The 21,280-nt window shown below is 30.7% G+C and overlaps 1 protein-coding gene and 1 long non-coding RNA gene across 2 annotated transcripts; one reads left to right on the top strand and one right to left on the bottom strand.

Moving 5' to 3' along the window:
- Window positions 1-880: 880 nt before the first annotated feature.
- Window positions 881-6,196, bottom strand: LOC103829768. The gene is made up of 3 exons (XM_009105465.2): window positions 5,142-6,196; window positions 4,126-4,293; window positions 881-4,026 (listed from the first exon to the last, which is right to left on the bottom strand). Exons 1-3 carry the CDS (start codon window positions 5,676-5,678, stop codon window positions 2,326-2,328), a joined length of 2,406 nt encoding a protein of 801 aa, XP_009103713.1. The 5' UTR covers window positions 5,679-6,196; the 3' UTR covers window positions 881-2,325.
- Window positions 6,068-11,316, top strand: LOC117126741. The gene is made up of 2 exons (XR_004449547.1): window positions 6,068-6,285; window positions 6,581-11,316. It is a non-coding gene; the product is annotated as an uncharacterized LOC117126741 (long non-coding RNA).
- The last annotated feature ends 9,964 nt before the right edge of the window (window positions 11,317-21,280 follow it).

Below are 21,280 nucleotides of genomic sequence, written 5' to 3' on the forward strand. Positions count from 1 at the left end.
AATAAGTCTTTTGTTCTGCTTTTAGTCGATACCATACAGCATTTTAGGGGTTAATTTAATTAGTCGAAACAAGCAGGATGTTAGCAGATTATAGTTTTTTTTTCTTCTTCAGATTATAGCTTCATTATATATAGGAGACATTCCGAAAATGACTATACGAGCTCGTTACATTTTGCCATGACCCGAAACTATAAGAGAGCCGAATACAAAAATAAAAATAAAATTTTTAAATTGAAATTATAGAAATACCAAAATATATCTATTATATTTTAATTTATATTATAAAAATTAAAATAAAAATATTTTCTATAATTTAAAAAAAATATTTTAAAAATATAATTTTTATATTTATTATCATATTATGATGTTTAATATTTTTATAATTATATAAAATATAATTATTGTTAATTTGTTATTTAACCACTGTTGTTATAGTTAATCAGTCAAAAGTATTTCGTAAACGCACCAATTGCTAATTGCAGTACCAGTTGTATGAATCTCTTAGAACCGCTTAAAACCGCATCCGCAAATTTTACTAAATTACGGAACACAATATTTGTCAAACTTTAATCTAGGCATGGGCATTCGGGGTCCCAATCGGGTTTCGGTTTTATCCAATCGGATTTCGGTTTTTCGGGTTTTATCAAAATCAGCCCCATTCAGATTATATGAAAGTTTGATTCGGGACCGGTTCGGATTCTATCGGGTTCGGGTCGGGGTTAGTAAATCTTCAAAGAACTAGCACAACCCAATATACTTTCGGGTTCGGGTCCCAATCGGTTTTTCGGTTTAAAAGTACTTGATTTTTACCTATTTTATAACCAAAACATGAGTAAAAACGGTTCTTCAGTTTTAAAATACCTGATTTGTACATATTTTGTAACGAAAACTTAAGTAAAATCGATTCAAAAATAAGAAACATCAACGATGATCATTCAAAATCAAACGAAAAGTAAAAATATTTACTGATAAAAAGAAAACCAAATAAATAAAAGCATAAAATGAAAACCAAGTTCTCATGAAATGAGAAACATTGTTTAACGAAAACAAAATCTAAATCTAAATACTTTAAAATTTAACGGCCATCTTCAACCATCAACCTTAATGTAACAAAACCACCAACATTTATGTAATAGAACCACCAACCTTCATGTAATAGATAAGTATTTTAGATGTCCAATATTTCTTAGTGTATTTTGGATACATATTAGGAATTGAGATCATGTTTGGTACAAGATCTTTTCGAGGTTTTGAATGTTTCGGGTTCTATCGGATATCCATTTAGATTCGGGTTCGGTTCGGATAATATCCATAACCCGAAATACCACAAAACAAGATCCATTCGATATTTACGTCGGGTTCGGATCGGTTCGGATTCATTTTTATCGGATCGGATTCGGTTCGGGTTATCGGGTTCGGTTTATTTGCCCAACCCTACTTTAATCTAGTTTAGTTTTAACAAATATGGTGGACCCACTAGGATATTTACAAATGTTGGCATCATTGGAGTCCACAGATTAATCGGTGGTTGACTTGACACTGTTGTTAATTAAAAAAAACAAATATCAGGTTTAAGTATTACTAAATCTTGAAGGAAAAAGAATGAGAAGGGTAAGTGCTCCTGTAGAAAGAAAAAGGAACATACCAACAAGATTTCCACACATATCGGGTATCTTAATTTGGGTTATGTTTCGGATATCAGGTATAACTGATCGGGATTAGTTAGAATGCTCATAACAAAAGTAGTTCAAGTTTTTTACATTTTGGTTTTGTTTCGGTGCGGGTAAAATGCTATGCTTAGTCACTTTGAAATTTTTTTATATAAGAAGAGAAAGGCTTTACATGCCCACGAATATTGAAATTGGCCCAACATATAAAATAGAAAAATAAACTTTTTGTTTGTTTAGCCTTCGCATAATTGGCATTGTTAGAGCATCTCCAACCCATTGCTATTTTCACCTCTATAATAGCATTTAGAGGTGAAATTGCTCCAACCCACCTCTATTTCTTCCTCTATAATAGAGATCTCTATTTTTTCCTCTATTTATAGAGGAAGAAATAGCATTCCTCTATTTTTTACTCTATATTTTAGAGATTGCTATTTTAGGGGAATACATTGGAGCATATCTCACCTCTATTATAGAGTTCCCTATTTTAGAGGTGAAAATAGCAAAATACATTGGAGATGGTCTTATTGGTATATAACCACACAACCTTAACAAGAAGAGGAAAAAAAAAGGCAACGTTTTTTTTTTTTTTTTTTAAATTAAATTTGGAAGGTTTTCTTCTTGCAGACTCCATTTGTGATATCAATGGGAATTACGTTTATTTGTACAAAGAACGTATTTTGCAAGAGATCTCATGCAAGTTAACGTGGCTCGAAGGATTCTCCGACTGCACAACCTCTTTAACCATCTCCTCAATTTCTATTGCCTCTTGCCCCATTTTCTCCACACAAAACCCTAATGCACTCAAACTCAACACAACCTCACTCTTGTCCACTTCAACCTCTTCTCTTTCTTCTTCCGCACGGAACATACCATCCGCAACTCCTCTGCAATGCTGGAGATACGTATTTAGAATCTTTTCTGGCTCGCTCTCGGGGCTTGAGAAACTAGGGTTTGGTGTCTTCCCCAACTCAATGTCCCATGAGCTATTGTCGTTCTTTACAAGCGCCTTTTCGAGGGCGTCCAGTGATTTGAGAAGAGTAATTTCCTCAAAAGATTTGGCCAAAAGACCTATGCTTTGAGTTAGACTCTTGAGATCTTTGTCTACGTCTCTTATAAGAATCTCCTTGCACTGTGGTGATTTTCCTTTTCCTTGTTCTCCAAGAAACCCTATCGCGTGACTGCTGAACTGCAATAGATCAGCCATTCTACACAATGATTTGAACAGCTTTTCGTATTGAGAAGCGTTAAAAGGCGAAAACCAGAAACTCGGCTCAGCTTGTGCTTCTTCCGTAGACTTCTTGAGCGAATTCAGATGACTTCTCAGCTTCTTTTGACTCTCCACGATCTCCGCTTTACTCGGTTTAGCTCCAAACAAGCTCGCACACTCGTACAAAGCATGAAAGCTTCTAGAGAGCTCGAGTTTCGCCACATTAGCGGCTCGCGTGGGCTGCAAGACAAGCTCCACCATGATCGAACAAGACAACCCGATAAAAGTCTCGATGATTCTGTCGATCGCAAAGTCGCTTGGCTCTCCAAAATTTTTCCTCCCAAGAATCAAAACGGCTCCTATCGCCGCAGAGATTCCTCCGGCTTGTCCGTACATACGGCTCTTGCTCAAGAAGGCGGAGAAGATAAACCACGGAAGCAAAGAAAGAAACCTAACCGTCAAAAACCTCTGAAACACAAAACAACCCATCACTCCGTACACGGTCCCTATCACTGTCCCTTGTGCCTTCACGTTCGCCACTTTAAACGTCGCCTCTCTTGCTGCCGCGAAGCTGATCGCTACTGGTAAACCAGCCCAATACCCGTTTGGCTTACTATATAACGACCCTAGAAAAATCGCTAAACCTAACGAAAGCGATAACTTTATCGCCGGCATAACCTTCTTGCTGTCCCAGTCACTAATCCAAGACCTACTCTTGGATTTGACTGAGCCCTTGTTCTTCTCCTCCGGTTTTGCTTTGTTCTCCTCCGGTTTAGCCGTTGAGATGGTTTCGAGGAGCCTAAGGCAGAACAAGAAGAAGTAAAAGGGCAAATCTTGAGATGTTTCCGGGATTTCTTGAAGTTTTTGGAGGCACTCGTTTGGTTTCTCTAGATCCGTTTCTGGAGTTACTGACGGTTGGGGGATGTTGTTTACTCGTTTGATTGCGAGAATCACACGTTCTTGCATGTTCTTGATACCATCTTTGACTTCTCCCGCAAGTAAACTTGAAGGTATAGGAGTTTTGCTTGCTAATACCATTTCCATTCCTCTCAGAGCGATCTCCATGCTTTGCAGTTTCTCTCCTTTGTTATCATTCACGTTTTGCCATCTCCATATCTTAAATGGAAGCCTCTCCCATCTCATGCTTGGCTATATATATATAAACATTAGAATATTAGATATTATCCATCTACATTTATACTAAAATTAATTATGAGAAAAACGGAAATATGATAATTGGTTAATTACTTGGTAGCGTTTGATGGTTTGATAAAGCTTGGAGGACATACGAGACAATTCTCGAGCTTGTGAGACAGAAGCCATTGCGGAGGTTGCATCCTCGGCGCAAAAAGCTTTCATGTACAACTTCACTCGCGTCGTTACATTTTGACCAATCTCTTTGAAGCTTTGTTTCACCTGCCCATATGTATATTTAAAGTAAATTGATTTTGGTAATATCAGAGAGAATCCTATACCATACACGAGAGGGTTGATTCAGTACTATACACAGCATTTTACTATTAATGATGAGAAAATGTTTTATTATGATTTCATGGTCTATTATATTAGTTAATTAATATTGTAAAAGGGAGCCATATTTGTTTGTGATGCGACACAGCTTGTGCGCAATATCGGGAAGAATTAGGACAAAGTTTTAGGCGGTGGTTTCTGACATAAGAAAGATATAAACTAATGTGGTACGGAATAAAGTTACGAACACACTTTAAAAACCAACGTCAACATGTTTTGTGACTGTATAACCAAAGTCCACTTATTTATCTATTATTATGCTTAATTGCTTATTGATTACTTTCTTCTTTTGTTTTATCAGTTTATTTCGAACACGTATACAGATTTACAAGATACTTAAACTCTTAACAATTTTTTTTCTTTCCTTTGAAGCAATCCGCTACTTATAATATGGGAAAATTTATGTACCATTTTCTCACAGTCGTGAATGATCGAAATATAGTTAGTTTGAAGCAAATTGTGTAAATAAAAAAATGTTATCCTCCACTTTCTTAAGAAAAAGAAGAAGATGTTATTCCCATGCAAGATATTAAATTGTACATTAGATCTCGGTTCTTTATTTACATACGTTTTATTTGTATCTTATATATACTAAACATATTATTAGTGTTTGAAACAATCGAGACCATAGTTTTACTACTACGTATAAAGATAAATCTGTGCATTTAAACGTAAATAAGAACAGTTCAAAGTGTGTTATATATGTATGTATTGAGGGAGAGAGGAGGTGGTACCTCGCAAGTAGCCAAGCGAGGAAATGGAACAAGAAGTGCAAGAACGCATGCTATAACACCAAGCGCGGTGCTAGCTGCGACTCTAAGTGGGTGCATGACTGGCTCAGTCTCAGCTCCATTTATATAACCAATAACATAAATAAGAACAATCTGGCCAAGAGCGATCCGCTTAGCCACCAAATGTGTCAAATTATTTGGTAGCACCACCACGAACGCTGCTAAAGCCGCGGCTAAAGCAGTAGTTCCGGCCGTGAGCCGAGCTGGTCCTATAAGCCTTAGTGTAATGATAGCCGGTGCAACGCTCTGACATGTGGCGTAAAGGGCTAGCCAGCAGCCACGTAGTGTGTCGCCGAGCGTGGCGTCCGTAATGATGAGAATGACCGTGACGTAAGAAAACGCTGGGAATGCCACAAAACGGAGGATCCACTCGGGTCCGTAGAGTGTAGCCGCACCAACGATTGTGCAAGCTAGAGCTGTGCGGAATGCCGAGGCTAGGCACGTGCGCCACATGGCTCGGCCTCTCTCAGTCATTTGCATTCTTTATAGAGAGAAACCCGAGAAAAATTATAAGGAAATAAAAGCTTAGGCTTGGGAGCTAATCGTTTTTGTTTGGTAAGAATCTAATGTGTTGAGGTGTAACAATTAGAAATTAGGAGAATATGGAATAATTGAGAGGGAAGTGTATGCCTGTGTGACGATGAAGGGGCTTATAAAGATGTATCAATTTGATGAGTGGGTCAGTGCTCTCTTAGAGGACGTGGAAGTACACCAAATGGGTTCCACGTGCGTGAAAATTAATGGATTATTATGTAATGAGAAATCAAATTTTATCTTTAATCGATTAATTTCGTTTGAATAGATAGTGGCCATATATTATTAATCATACTTTGTACCTGTTAATGTGTTCTTTGCCTTTACCGGTCTTTACGGCTCGGAAATATTATAGGAACAAGATATAATACTATTTGACACAAATCGGTCTTAAATCACGTTTTCAACAAAAAGTAAAATGAATTTTGTTCTCGTATCTAATGAGGATTTAGAGTTTTAAAAGTTGGAGTTCTGATAATAACTTGGTTTATGGTTGCATGGCCCTTTGGATTCAAAGGTGAGCTAGATGATCTAATCTTTACTTGTGTAAAGAGTTAGTGGTAGAAAAACGACAAGGTAAGAAATAGCTGCTGTAGAGAATGATGGTGCACTAAAAATAATTATTATAACTGATGATATTTTGGTTTGAGTGATATAACATAATACAATTTTAGGAAAATTTTAGAAGAAACATTTAAATATTTATAAGAATTTTTTTTTTGGGACACAAATATTTATAAGACAGTAATATATAAAAACCTTTTTGATAAAAACCATTTCAATTTTAAATCAAGTAACCATACAGTTATGACAATTAAGTCATAGTTTGTGAGAAACAATAGATATAGAGATAAGCAGGAGCTAAATGTAGAGAAAGAGAAGAAGGCAATATCTTCACGCCTTTTTCTACCACGTCCTCCAACCGTGGTCTATTTATCTTGAATTTTTATGTATGTTTTAAAGGGTTTCTACTAGAGACCTCGGGTCAGTCTTCTACCATCAAATTTTCATTTTTTTTTTAATCTTTGTTAAGATTTCATATTGATAGCAGGTAAATATCTTTTTACATCAACAACTCATACAAATGTCAAAGAATTAGCAAAAAAAAAACTCATACAAATGTTCTATAGAAATTGCAGCAAAAATGTGATTGGAGACTAATGATCGTACGTAAAGAAGAAAGATCCTCCTACCTACAAATATTTTGTCAAATGACTTAACACTACAATTCTTTACTACCATGAAATATGATCAAACTTCAAGAATAACTGGAAAGATAGAAACTATAGACCTGGCTCTATCTACTACGAAGGACAGATCCGCTGAAAAAGGATCGGTCTTCGCCTAACCTAAATAAATGAAACATGTTTTTTTTTGGTGCAAATAAATGAAACATGTTATGAATTCGATTTCTCGAGAGTTCCCATGCAAACATGAGGAAAACACCAAAATCCTAATGCTTGGGTTCAGAAAAGTGGATTATGTTTCGTCTTTGATAATATCAAACAACTTTTTCTGTAGTACACAGAAAACATTTTAACATATTATATTTGCATGTATTCAAAATTTGATAACACGTACGCGTGTGTAATAATTTTACTACGAGTATACATTCGTAAGTATGTAACCATTTGACTAAATTACATCATCTGTCGGCTGTCGCACGTGTGTACATATGCAAATGCAAATATACATTTTTCTCCTAAGTTAATGTACTTCCATTTCGTTTAAAACGTTATCTTACGTTAACTGTGCCGAACAAGAGAAAATAATAATTCTTCACGTAAGGTATCCGCCGTTTACACATGTTCTCATTTTTTTTTGTCAGCTACACATGTTCTCATTAAAACTATAAAACCAAACTTCAAGAAATCCAGCAGAAAGGGAGTCACAAAACTATAAATGCCCCAGAAAGATGGTCAATGGCGTAAAAAGCAAATTGAGATTCAATCCGTACCGCTGTTATTTCATACAGTTTTTAACATGTTTTCACACTAAGTTTCAGACACACTTTTAATAAAGGAGTATTTGTACGCTCTATGCAAATTACATGTTTTTTTAAAATCTCTTTGCTGTTAAGCATTTAGTGTACAGCTGTTATCTCTTCACCATATACTAAACTAAACTCTATAGCAACTAGCAACCCAAAGATGATGCCACTCGTTTATGTGACTCTTTGGCTTATAGTCTTTTAGGTACATTAGCCACTTCTTCTCTAACTAGTTTGAAATTTATAACGTTCTCCGACCGTTTACGGCTAATGGGCCACCCATGTCCGATTTCTCGGTCTGTGGATCTCATACCGTCTGACGAGCAGTGCGTTAATTTTTTATGCTTTAGCCCGGAATCACCACATGACATGACATTTCTCCGTGCTTTAGCCTCACTCACATGGTACCACAAATCATTTTTCGATAGGTCACTCATCCTTCCACTACTCCAGATCAAGCACACTTAAGTCTGGAGTTTTAAACAGATGTATGACGAAAAAGGTAAGTCAATTTTGATGATATAAGTAGTCAAATCAATTCTCTTAAGCCTTTTCATATATCACACTTCATGATGTTACAATTCACCCCTTCTCAAAAAACCGTTGCGTCCCACGAAAGATGTCTCTCGGATCGAAACTGAGATGGCTAACCAGATCTGATACCATTTATAAAGTCCTGATCGTCCATGGCTAATGGGCCACCCACGTCCTTTCTCGGCCCGTGGATCCATCCCGTCTGACGGAAGGCTCCGACCGTCCAAGGCTAATGGGCCACCCACGCCTCTTTCTCGGCTCGTGGGCCCCATCCCGTCTCACGGGGGGTGCGTTAATTTTTTCTGAAGCTTGAAAGTCATGTTCACGGGGGATGCATTAATTTTGGCCTCATTTGCACAGTAATCACTTTCTGATAGATCATTCATTCTTTTACTACTTTAATCCAAATACATTTAACTCTAGAGTTTTAAACAGATGTATGTAACCAAATCAATTTTGTTAAACATTTCTATATATCACAACAACACGAGATATATCACAACGAGGTGTTAAAAAAATTTGAACTATTATCTTTAACGGATAAACTAGAATAATTATACTCTGTCAGTAGCATAATTTAAAATCAACATTTTGAGTTAATAAGCGGCGAAAATTAACCGCAAATAGAGCCGATTACTCAGTAAACGCGTGCATGTTAGCACATGAGCTTAGCCGCCCACAAATCTCCAACCAAATCTCTCTTTGTCCATTAAAGTTAATTTATGTAGATCTCACCATTATCTTCTACGTTTACTCCTCTAATTTATTAGTATTACTTTTTAATGCTACATATTAATACTACGTCTACACTATATAACCAAGCTTAACTTTTTATCATGCGGCTGAAATCACGTCTAGGAGAAAGCCATCCTAACATTGTTATTAATTAATTAATTAATAATAGGGATTAGTGGATTACAATAGAAGAGTAAGAACATCAAAGTTGGATGGTGTCTGATCGTTTCACCGACATTTTTAACATTTAATTTTATCTACGGCTCTGAATGGTAACAGCGGGTTGGGCGGTGCGGGATAAGCAGATTAGTTAGTGCGGTGCGGTTTTACTGCGGTTTATACAAGAGAAACGCATACTGCGGAACAACTGCGGTTCGTCTAAGCGGTGCGGTTCATAATAAAATATGAATGGTGACAATGAATAGTGCAACTGCGGGATAGATATAATGTATTTTATAATTTATAAACTAAAATATTAGTGATACTAATATAATCTTAAAAATATATATATATTATTTTAAAAATATTTATATAGCTGAAAGATGAATTATATTTTTGGGTATTTTGACATATAAACAATACTTTTATATTATTTAATTATTTTAAAACTAAATATGTTAAATTTATAAATATATAAACTATAAAAATTTGGATATCCATTCGGTTCTCGGTTCAGTTCTAATTTTTCAGTTCTAGAGATATAAGTCTACTAGTATAATTGACAAGATTCAAACCCGAACAAAACTTTATTTCCAGTTTGATTTTTTGATTCCGGATAAATGTGTCCAAACCTATATTTACTACCATCAAATCTTAACACGCATCTGAAATAAGTACTTAAAATCTATACTATAGTGAATATATTTTTAAATATTAACTATATTTAGTTTTATAATATTTGTTATAGTTTCAAAATACAACTTATAGTTTTTTGATGAAAAAAGTATTTTTAGTAAAATTAAATTTTATCACCCAAATAATACACATTTATTTTTATATATTATATAAATACAATATCAATGAAAGGTATTTTGTACTATGTTCTTCATATTTAATAAGTAATAAATAAAATAAATTTATCTATATTAATTTAGCATTTATATCTGTAAGATTATACTAATTTTTCTTTGGAAAAGAAAGGTACAATAAACAAGGAAAGATAGAAAAGAAAATTATATTTTAATATGTGTTTTGACTATTTAGAGATTAAAAATAATAAAAACAAAGTTTTCTGTGATAATATACCTCTAGCTACAATTTTGATTTCGTTAACTAGATAATACACAGTTAAAATATTTTTTTCGCATATTATATAGATAAATATTAAGGGTTGAATATAGGTTTTTGTCTTTTGACACCAAAAGGTAATAAAAATAAATATGCATTTTCATGATGGCCGTGTATGCTGTAGTATAACAAAAATCGAGTAGTATAATATAAAATACTTTAGATAACATGAAATATATTTGCTTTGAAAACACACATCTTATATAAACCACACCTAAAATCATGCATGTGCGTTACAAGGTGCGTTCCAAGATATTCTTAACCCGCACTTCTTCTTTTACAATTTATTTATTATTTTATTTATGAAAAACAGTGGCAATACAATTAGCTGAATGGTGACCCATTTTCCCTCCCGCCATGCGGTACACTTGTCCCGCCGTTAACATTCATAGCCTACGTATTCGTATCCTCATTCATTCCTATCTAAAAGCATTCATATTCTAATTTATTTTTCGGATAAAACAGAAAACTCGAACAATATATAATAATTAATTAATTAATATATTTATATGTACCTGATGTCATTGATTATAGAATTCCGAAATTCCAAAACCCTTTACTCTGTTTACAAAGTGGATTTCCTCTAGATTTCCACTTACATTCTACTTGGTCCTAATTATATTGAAATTTACTTAAGATATTTTTTTGTTCCTTCAGAAGGAGGAAGGGTCAAGTGGGAAGCTGCTAGTCCTCTTTCGAAATTTGGTCAGTGTATTTAGTTAGTTAAAGCTAACCATCGCCTAATCTTCTTTTCTCTCAATTAAATAATCTACGATAAGAGCATGACTGGTTTCCCTGCTATCATCCACAAACGCAATTTTTGCGGTTGATAGCGGTTGTTGACGTTTTCCAACGATCACTCAAACCGTTCTAAATCGTTTTAAACCACTTTAAACCGCTTTAAACCGCTTTCAACTTTTTAAATTCAAAAGTTGGTTACAACTATCCTTTGTGGGAGGATAATTTTTTCTTTCTTTTTTTTTTAAACAATATAATACAAAAATAAAAATAAAAACAAAAAAAATTAAATTGAAATAATAGAAATACTAAAATATATCTATTATATTTAATTTATATTATATTTTTAAAATAAGAATATTTTCTATATTTTTTTCAAAAAATAAAAATATAATTTTATAAATATGAATTTTATATTTATTATAACATTATGATGTTTAATATTTTTATAACTATATAAAATGTAAATCTTGCTAATTTATTATTTAACTATTGTTGTATTTGGTGGTTAACCTATCATAAGTATCTCGCAAACGCACTAATTTCTATCGCAGTACCAATCATACAAATCTCTTAAAACCGCTTAAAATCGCAACCATCCGCATGCGCAAACTTCTGCAACCACAACCGTAACCGTTGCAGTTACACAATCAGGCCCTAAATCTCTCTCTCTTAAATTCTTGTTAATGAATATTCTAGTTAAAACTTTTTTTAATGAATATCTCTTTTTTTTTTTTGTTTAAACATAATTGACTTCTAATCTATTAAAACAAAAGTACAAATAAAAAATACCTCTAAAACTTACAAATTATTTACATTGCAATGCCATTGAAGTATTTAGGACTGGGCAAATAAACCGAATTCAAAAATCCGAACCGAACCTGATCCGATAAAAATGAATCCGAACCGATCCGTACCCAAAATAAATACCGAATGGATCTTGTTTTTTGGTATTTTGGATTATGAGTATTATCCGAACTGAACCCGAACCAAAATGAATATCCGATAGAACCCGAAACATTTAAAATCACAAAAAGAACTGCTACCAAATATGATCTTAATTCTTAATATGTATCCAAAATACTTTAAGATATTATTGAACTTCTAAAATAATTATTTGTTTTATGAAGGTTGATGGTGCAATGTAGCGGTTGAAGCCTGAAGTTTTTAGATTTTGATTTTGTTTTCATTGAACAATGTTTTTCATTTCATGAAAACTTAGTTTTTGTTTTAAGATTTCATTTATCTGGTTTTCTTTCTATCACTAACTATGCTTATCTTTCGCTTGATTTTGAATGATCACGTTTGATGTATTTTCTTATTTTTGAATTGATTTTACTTATGTTTTGGTTATTAAAATATGTATAAATCATGTATTTTAAATCTGAAGAATCGATGTTATTTATGTTTTAGTTACAAAATAGGTACAAATCAGGTATTTTAAAACCGAATGGGACCCGAACCCGAAGTACAATGGGTTATACCGGTTCTTTGAAGATTTACTAACCCCGACCCGGATCCGATAGAACCGAACCGGTCCCGAACCGAAGTTTTATATAACCCGAATGAAACTGATTTTAATAAACCCGAATGGATAAAACCGAAACCCGATTGGAACCCCGGATGCCTATGCCTAAAAGTATTAAAAAATCCTAACTTGAAGCAATCAATGTCTTTTACTATTTTATTAAATCATTTCCTAAATCTCTTTTACTCTCCTTAAAAAAATTGGTGATATTAATTTATGAAAATCAGTTTACCATTGCTTCTATACAAAAATATTTTTCAAAATATAGCAATTAGATGCCTATTATTACGGAAGTATTAATGAATTTCTTTTTTTAAAAGGTTATTTGTTACTGTTACGTTTTATTCTAATAATATAGTGATATACATAACTCCAATATATTTATTTCCACATTCAGATACTTTTGAAACATAACATAATTAAACAAAGAAATATTTAATTTACAAGCAAACCCGCACATACAAAAATACAGAATTTTATGTATATTTTTATATAAATAATAGTCCAATGTAAATCAAATATGATGAATGTTGAAAAATATAAAACATTACAACACCAAATTTAAATAATATATATAACAATTTTATTATTCATTAAAATTTTGATCCATATAAAAAATAAAAATATAGTTGTGTTTACGCGTTATTAATATTCTAACATTTTGAAAAACAAAATAAAATTACTCAATATAAAATATAAAAAATTGTTTAAAAATGCCATATTAAATAATTATTTTATACTGAAATTTTAAAATATAAACTACTATTTATACAGTATAAATATTTATTTAAAAATATAAAAAAATACGCACATGGGTGTGTAGATGAAGCTTTAGTTTTTTTTACACACCATTGTACTTACACACCTGATCATGCCGGTTAATATGGGACGGCATAATTATCATCTGTATTCATATCCTTACTCTTTCCTATAAGACTTATATTTACGAGTACATATTATCTATATATCATCTATAGATTATTTTTCTTGGATCAAATATCACCTGTAGATTAAAGTTAGAAATTACGCGCGCACACACAATTAAAAGAAAGACGAACTTTATAAATGTATATATTTCATGTCCTAAATGTGATGGCGTAATCAAAGTTCATGATGCCCATTATGCTCACAATGCGTATGACGATGGTTGTTACGGTGACAACCCCACTCAATACGAAGGTCACTAATTAAGTTGCCAACGACCAACATTAAAACGCTAAAATTTCTAATAGTGGCATCAAAGGTTTAAAAAATTAGGTTTCAGGAGATGCAAACAACTCGCATCAAACTAACTCCCTTTTTTATTCTTGTTAAATTTAGACTGTGATTGGTAACTTAAATAGTAAAATGGAGTAAAACAAAGTGGTGAAAAAGAGCTGAAAATAAGTAGTGGAAAATGAGAGAGAAAAAGAAGGTGAAGTAAATGAAATTACTCTAATCAAGTCTAAAGTAAAAATGAGTTTGAATTTCAATAGTAACTAAAGTAAATATGAAAAAGTAGTATTCCACTTGGTTACTCTATAATGATTAACTAGTAGTAACCTTAATATTTAGAGCAATTAGTGCCGAAAATCCACTATAAGTCCAACAACGGGAAAAAGAGAGACAAAGGTCTCAAATAAGTTTGTTGAAACATCTGGCTTGGTCAGCACTTCAAAAATTAAATGGAATATCGATCACCGAAGATTATATACAAAATATATAAAACGGATCTTCATAATAAACATCTTATTATGTATTTTATGAATTACTAGTTTCTAGGCACATATGTTATTTGGATGTGGTCTTATATATGTAACTGAGATTTTATTTTCTCTTTACATTTTGTTTCTAATACAAATAACGCCTCTAATGAAGATGCTTGTTTAATTGTTAAGTGACATATTTTTCCTTCAGATTGTTATTCTGATTATTATATATTGAGATTGTTATTATTACAATTATTATTTTGTTATACTAACATGAATAGTCACATTACAATTCTTAAAAATTAACATATATTGATTCTTCAAATCGCCTGTCTTGCAGATGGGTTCAACTTCCCCTAAGAACAAAAATTGAATGCACTCTAGGAAGAGGGGATGTGACCGTTTGTAGTTCGGGGTGATTATGTTGTCTAATCTTTTGTAAAAGCAAGTTGAACTAAGTCCTTCCATTCCGGTGTCCTAGTTGATAATTCAGCAGGGCAAGCTTACTCAGTTGGCCTGCTTCACCAGTAAAATTAGGCTGACTATGTTTCAATTCAGATAGACTTGTTACATTAGTTAATAGTCAAGAAGTTTAAGTCTATTATGTCCAGCTTTAAAATGGGGTAAAGAAATATGGTACTCCACTGTAATAATTCATACTTTTTTATTACATCATATGCTTTAAAATGACAATATTTCAAATTATAATGTGATATTGTGTAACAAATTAAATTTTATGTGTTATTGTGTAACATTCATAATTTAAAATCAATCTTATTCCACGTAAAACACGGGTTTTGATCTACTGTTGTTTATCTATTTGGCAATTGGCATGACCAAATGTGTTACAACATTATATTAAAATGACACGATCGATTCTTTTTATCTTTTGGGCTTTATCCATTCTATTCTTTGACCATAGTGTGCTCATGAACCAAACCCAGTATGTACTTGAACCTAAAATTAAATACACGTGATTTTAGTGGATACTTAGACAGTGAATGTTTCAGACCTGTCTACGTATGAGTTATTCTTGAGTTTATCTCCTAGGGTGGTGAATCTTGGTTCACCAACCAATAGAATTTTATTATTTCAAATGTGATATTTTTAAAAAAGAAAATAAAATATTATCAAGTTATATTATGTTCTTAAAAAACAAAAAAAGTAGTAGTTACAAAAAAAGAATTAAAAAAATTATTTTTAACGTCGTCAGTAAAACACTAAACTCCAAATCCTAATCCCTAAACCCTAAATCCTAAACCTTTAACTTTTGGGTAAACTCTAAACCTTTGGATTAATCATAAACTCTAAATCAAAAATACTAAACACTAAAACCCTAAACCCTAAATCCTAAACCTTGAGTGTTTTAGTGTTTAGTGTTTATGATTTAGAGTTTAAAATTTATTCAAGAGTTTAAGGTTTACCCAAGGATTTAGGGTTTAGGATTTAGGATTTAAGGATTAGGTTTTTAGGGTTTAATGTTTTGCTGGTTAAAAAATATTTTTTTTGTAATTACTACTTTTTTATTTATTTCTTTTTACTTTTTTCTTTTAAAAACATAATATAACTTGACAATATTTTGTTTCTTCTTATAAAAGATACTAGGTGGCCGGCCCGCACCCTGTGCGGACATAAACATATTCAAATTATTAACTAAGTAGTACATAGTTTTATAAGTAACGAATTTTATATCATAATACCACCGCCCTTGGGAGAAAGCATCAGGTACAAAAAAATGTTGGTACTCAATATTTTACATGGACGAGATGGAACAAAGTAACTTCAGTATCAAGAGGTATTTATTGTGTGTACGTATAATTGCAACGTTCCAAAATAATTTGTATGTTTAAGAAGATATTTTATTTTCAAAATCTGGAATAAATAGTGTATAGTTTCAGAGGTAACATATTTTATATTATCACTATATTCCCATTGAAACCCTCTTTTACCATTTCAGAATGTAATTAAGGACATAAAAAATTCAAAATATGGAATAAAAAGTTCAAAATATGTAATAAATATGGAATAAATAATGTTAGAAATGGGTTGAGCAGAGAGAAGATACGAATTGAAGTCGGTGATTTTTGAATCAGACTCTGTTAGCTTATCAAAACTATTAACTCGGCGATTAAATATCCAGCTCTCTATGGAGTGACTGCGGATATTGTATCGCATATGCGGATATTTTATCGCATATGCGGATATTAATATTATGATTAGTTTAATTTTATATGGTTAGTTAATTTTTACATACAATGACATGTATATGCATAATATATATTATATGTATAATAATCACATAGTCATGATTCATTATTTGTGGTTGAAAACTATAAATCTTCTTAACATTATTTAATTCAAGATATAATGCAATCTACTTTGCTGTTAGTTTTTATTTTTTATTGTAAAATATACAAATTACATTCATTAATTTTTAAACTCTAAACTCTTGGTAAACCTTAAACCCTTGAGTATACTCTAACCCTTTGGCTTTACCGGATAAATCATAAACAATAAACTCAAAACTTTTGGATATACCGTAAACACTAATCTCTCTCTCTCTCCCTCTCTCTCCCTCTCTCCTCTCTCTCCCTCTCTCCCACTCTCTCTCCCCTCTCCCCTCTCCTCCTCCCTCCCTCCCTCTCCCTCCCTCTCTCTCTCCGTCCCTCCCTCTCCCTCCCTCTCTCTCCCTCCCTCTCTCTCTCACCTATTAATAGTGAGAAAAATGTCTTTATTATTGATTTACAACATTACAATATCGCGAATTCCACAAAAGTAAAACAAAAAAAATTAATTAATAGAAAGTCTAACAAAAGCCACATTTTAACCAATAGAAGAGTATACTATTGATAACACGTTTCAAAACTTAAACAATGTAAATGAGCTTCCGTTCAAACGCATGATTGATTCAATCTCCGCAAAAGATAAACTCTTAATAAAATCTTCTGATAAACTCAAGCCTGAAAGAACATGTAAAAATTAATTTGATCTACTGACGTTTTCTTTTGATAAAAACATGATAAGCTAAGAAGTAGAATATTCTTTAATAAATTCTCAATAAATCTTATACTTATAAGGTAATATTATTTTTGGAATATCTTGTTAATAAAGCTAAATGAGAACATCTCGTAAATAGATTGCACCAGAATTTTGGTTGACAAGTGTCACCATAAATATTAAGTTTTAAATGCATGATTTTAGGAGAGAAAATATCTTGTCAATTAATTTCGTTTCTATGACATCTAAAATATTTAGTGAGTATTTAATGAATTAAACAGAGAAATGATCTCAAAAAGATGTTATTTGAATCGAGAAAACACAAAAGATAAGTAAAATGCTAGACTTTACTAAAATATTTAGCTTTCACAATAAGCTATGTAATAGAATGTTCTCAAATTAATTTTAAAAATGTATCTACCTATAAGTTAGGATTATTTATGGAATATATTGTTACTAAAATTACATTTTAAATATAAAAAAAGAGAATATCTCGGGAGTAGTTTACACTAATGATTTAATTAACAAATCTTGTCCTTAAAGTTTAAATATTAAAGCATGAGATTAGGAAATAAGATATTATTTCAGTAGAGAAAATACCATCCTATATAGATATTTTAAAAATATAATTGATTATCCAATTTTGATGTACAGTAGAGAAAATACCATTCTAAGTGCACATCTTTTGCAGGATCGGAATGGTGAACTCTTAGAGGTCTGAAATATGACCACTTCTCTCAAATCATCTCTGAAAAAATATAAAACAAAATCACAATCAGCAAACCAAAAAACAAATATGTGTATATATAAGCTTATAATTATTCACAATAATATAAATCTACAAATCAAAAAAAGAAAAATATTCGCAGCACAAAAAGATGCTATTGAAATGATTTAGCTGAGAGATGTTATCAAATTGAGTAAATTTTTTTTACCAGATTGAGGAACAAGGATGTTATCGAAATGATATATCAAAGAGGTGTACAATCAAATCATATATAGCTTCAGTGGAGAAATGATATATCAAAGAGGTGTACAATCAAATCTTATTTATAGTAAATTGGTAGACGTTTCTCATTGATTTAGCTTGCATGATAAGCTAAGAAGTAGAATATTCTTTAATAAATTCTCAATAAATCTTATACTTATAAGGTAATATTATTTTTGGAATATCTTGTTAATAAAGCTAAAGAAGAACATCTCGTGAATAGATTGCACCAGAATTTTGGTTGACAAGTCTCACCATAAATATTAAGTTTTAAATGCATGATTTTAGGAGAGAAAATATCTTGTCAATTAATTTCGTTTCTCTAACATCTAAAATATTTAGTGAGTATTTAATGAATTAAACAGAGAAATAATCGCAAAAAGATGTTCTTTGAATCGAGAAAACACAAAAGTTAAGTATTAAAGTGATTTCATTTTTAGTAGTGTCGATGATTAAAATAAATCGAAAAAGAAATTCTAAAAAATCAATCAACAAAATCAAGAGAATTCTTTCCATTTGTAATAAGTAAACTAATTATTACATGTATTAACTAATATTGTTGCGCAAGTAATGTTAATAGAGGGATTTAATTATTTTTTCCTTTTCAATCAGTATTCAATGTTACTTTCCTTTTATAGGGGATCGATGAATTAAAATAAATTATTTGATTTGATAAAATGACTTTATATTCTAATATATCTATAGACTACATAAAATAATAAACCAAAATATTTACTTGAATTGATAAAATGACTTTATATACCATACTTTCGACAATTAGTTACCATAAATAGTTATTAATAATATTATGTAAGTCATTTGGAATCCAAAATATTTATTTGAATTAATAAAATGGATTTATATACCATACTTTCGACAATTAGTTACCATAAATAGTTATTAATAATATTATGTAAGTCATTTGGAAAGTGATGTTAATTGGTCATTAAATTATGTTTTCCCTTGCAATTAGTATTCAATGGTACTTTCCTATTATAGTGGGATCGATGAATTAAATGATATATCGAAATTACAAAATAAGGTAAGTATTTAGAGGGCTTTCCTTTTTAGTAGTGTTGATGGAAAGTATAAATCAAAAAGAAATTCTAAAAAAATTTAACAATAAACAAATATTCAATATAGAGTAAATTTAATTTAATTAATAATTTATAACATTCTGTAAATTATTTTAAAATTATGATAAATTTATTCTTTAAACAACGATAAATAATTTAAAAATAATATTAATAAACATGTTTGAATTTTTTAATATTTAAAATAATTATTATATAATTATATTCGAATACAATTCATCAAGTAGAGTATAAAACAATTATAATTATCTTATATAAAATTTCGTTCATTATATTTTATAGTTTATAAATATTAAAAGTAATAAATAAAACATTATTAATCTTTCTATAATTTCGAGAATCAGTTTCCATAAATTGTTATTCTGTAGATTATATGGCAAGTGATGTTAAATGATTTTAGACTTACTTTAAATTTTAGATCAAAATTAAATAAATAAAAATTAAAAATCATCGACCAATCAAATTATAACAATTTTCTTGAAACTTCACCTATGAACGACACGTCACCAGAAATCACTAAAGTGACTTTTCTTTTAATATATAGGGGGATCAAATATAAAATAACATAATTCTATTGCTTGATGAACCTAGAGATTCACCATAGACGGTAAACCCAAGAATAAGTATCTATGTATTCTACTCTGCAAGACCAGATAATTGTCTCCGTTCATCTTACTTACTTTCTTTTTAGCACTGTTAACAAGGAAACACACCTATTCAAGATAAAATTCATTTTTCTAGATTCATTTAAAAAAAAACTCATTTTTTGGTTAACTATTATACAAAATGTTAAATATATGAACTATACAAGCTCCAGTAAGAACGCGTTGAATTACATACCGTATTCAAAACATATGCATATTCAACAAAAGTTCTTTTAAAATGAAAAGATATTTTAGTTAACCATAAATTATTAAGTAAATAGCTATGTACACATTTCTTTACTACAAGAAATGGATCCCTGCATTGCAATTAATTTTGATATTTTAATTAAAAATTATTAAATAATATTTAAGAAAAAAGAATTATTATGTTACTTATAAATTGTTCAATTTAAATTATTTGTAATTTTAAAATAATACTATATTGGAAATAGTTGTATGAAATTTGATAATTTTCATAAAAGGAGAAAATTAATTTTCAAATATATTTTTAAACATGTCATTGAATGAAATACAAGATGATTAAAAAATATTGTTTACAACTTCTGCAGCTTTAAAATTTAGTGGAATGATATTTTGAAGGAGGAAAAAAGTATATATATTTTGCAAATTTTCAGAGATATAAAAATATTTTTCTAGGTTAAATAAAATAATTGTTTCAATAATATTAGTATTACTGATTTTCTTTTTAATTTGTAAAATATAGATATACAACATAAATGTTAACCTGTTTATCATATATATCACCATTCAAATATTGGTTATAGATTTTTCATTATATATGTTATCATTACATATTGTTTTAAATCTTTTATTTTAGACGAACCGTAATTATTTTGTAATATATTTTTTCTTGTATAATCTGCATTTAAATTGTACCATAATATTTAATCCGTTGGTCATGTACTACCTAAACTATTGTGGTGTGCGCATTAGAAACCATCCGACCAGGTGTGCTCATTGCTCAACCTGGTCTAAAATCCAGAGTTTTTATTTCGTCAATGTTTAGTTACTGGGGTAATTTGTTAATTAAGTATTTATCGATTAGTAATAAATAATATTGGCAAATAATATTGAAAAATTCCCTTGATAAATTTTTTTTATTTTGCTGTTTTATGTAAATATATCGCACAAAATTCAAAATGACTAAAATGTTTTATCAAAGAGGTAAAAAAATATGTGTATTTCATGGTTAAGTAATCCAGATTTAAGTTTTAAATATGAGGGATGGGGTTGAGGATTTAAAATATATATATATATATATATATTTAAAATTTAAAATAATAATTTTAAAAATAATTTCAAAA

Source organism: Brassica rapa, chromosome A07 (assembly GCF_000309985.2).
Source record: "Brassica rapa cultivar Chiifu-401-42 chromosome A07, CAAS_Brap_v3.01, whole genome shotgun sequence".
Taxonomy (NCBI): domain Eukaryota; kingdom Viridiplantae; phylum Streptophyta; class Magnoliopsida; order Brassicales; family Brassicaceae; genus Brassica; species Brassica rapa.

Bases quoted from the DNA above. Each gene is read 5' to 3' on its own strand.
- LOC103829768 (XM_009105465.2), bottom strand. From the start codon at position 5,678: ATGCAAATGACTGAGAGAGGCCGAGCCATGTGGCGCACGTGCCTAGCC. The intron at 4,294-5,141 runs GTACCACCTCCT...ACATATGGGCAG, and splicing joins CTCGCTTGGCTACTTGCGAG to GTGAAACAAAGCTTCAAAGA. The intron at 4,027-4,125 runs GTAATTAACCAA...ATATATATATAG, and splicing joins AAACCATCAAACGCTACCAA to CCAAGCATGAGATGGGAGAG.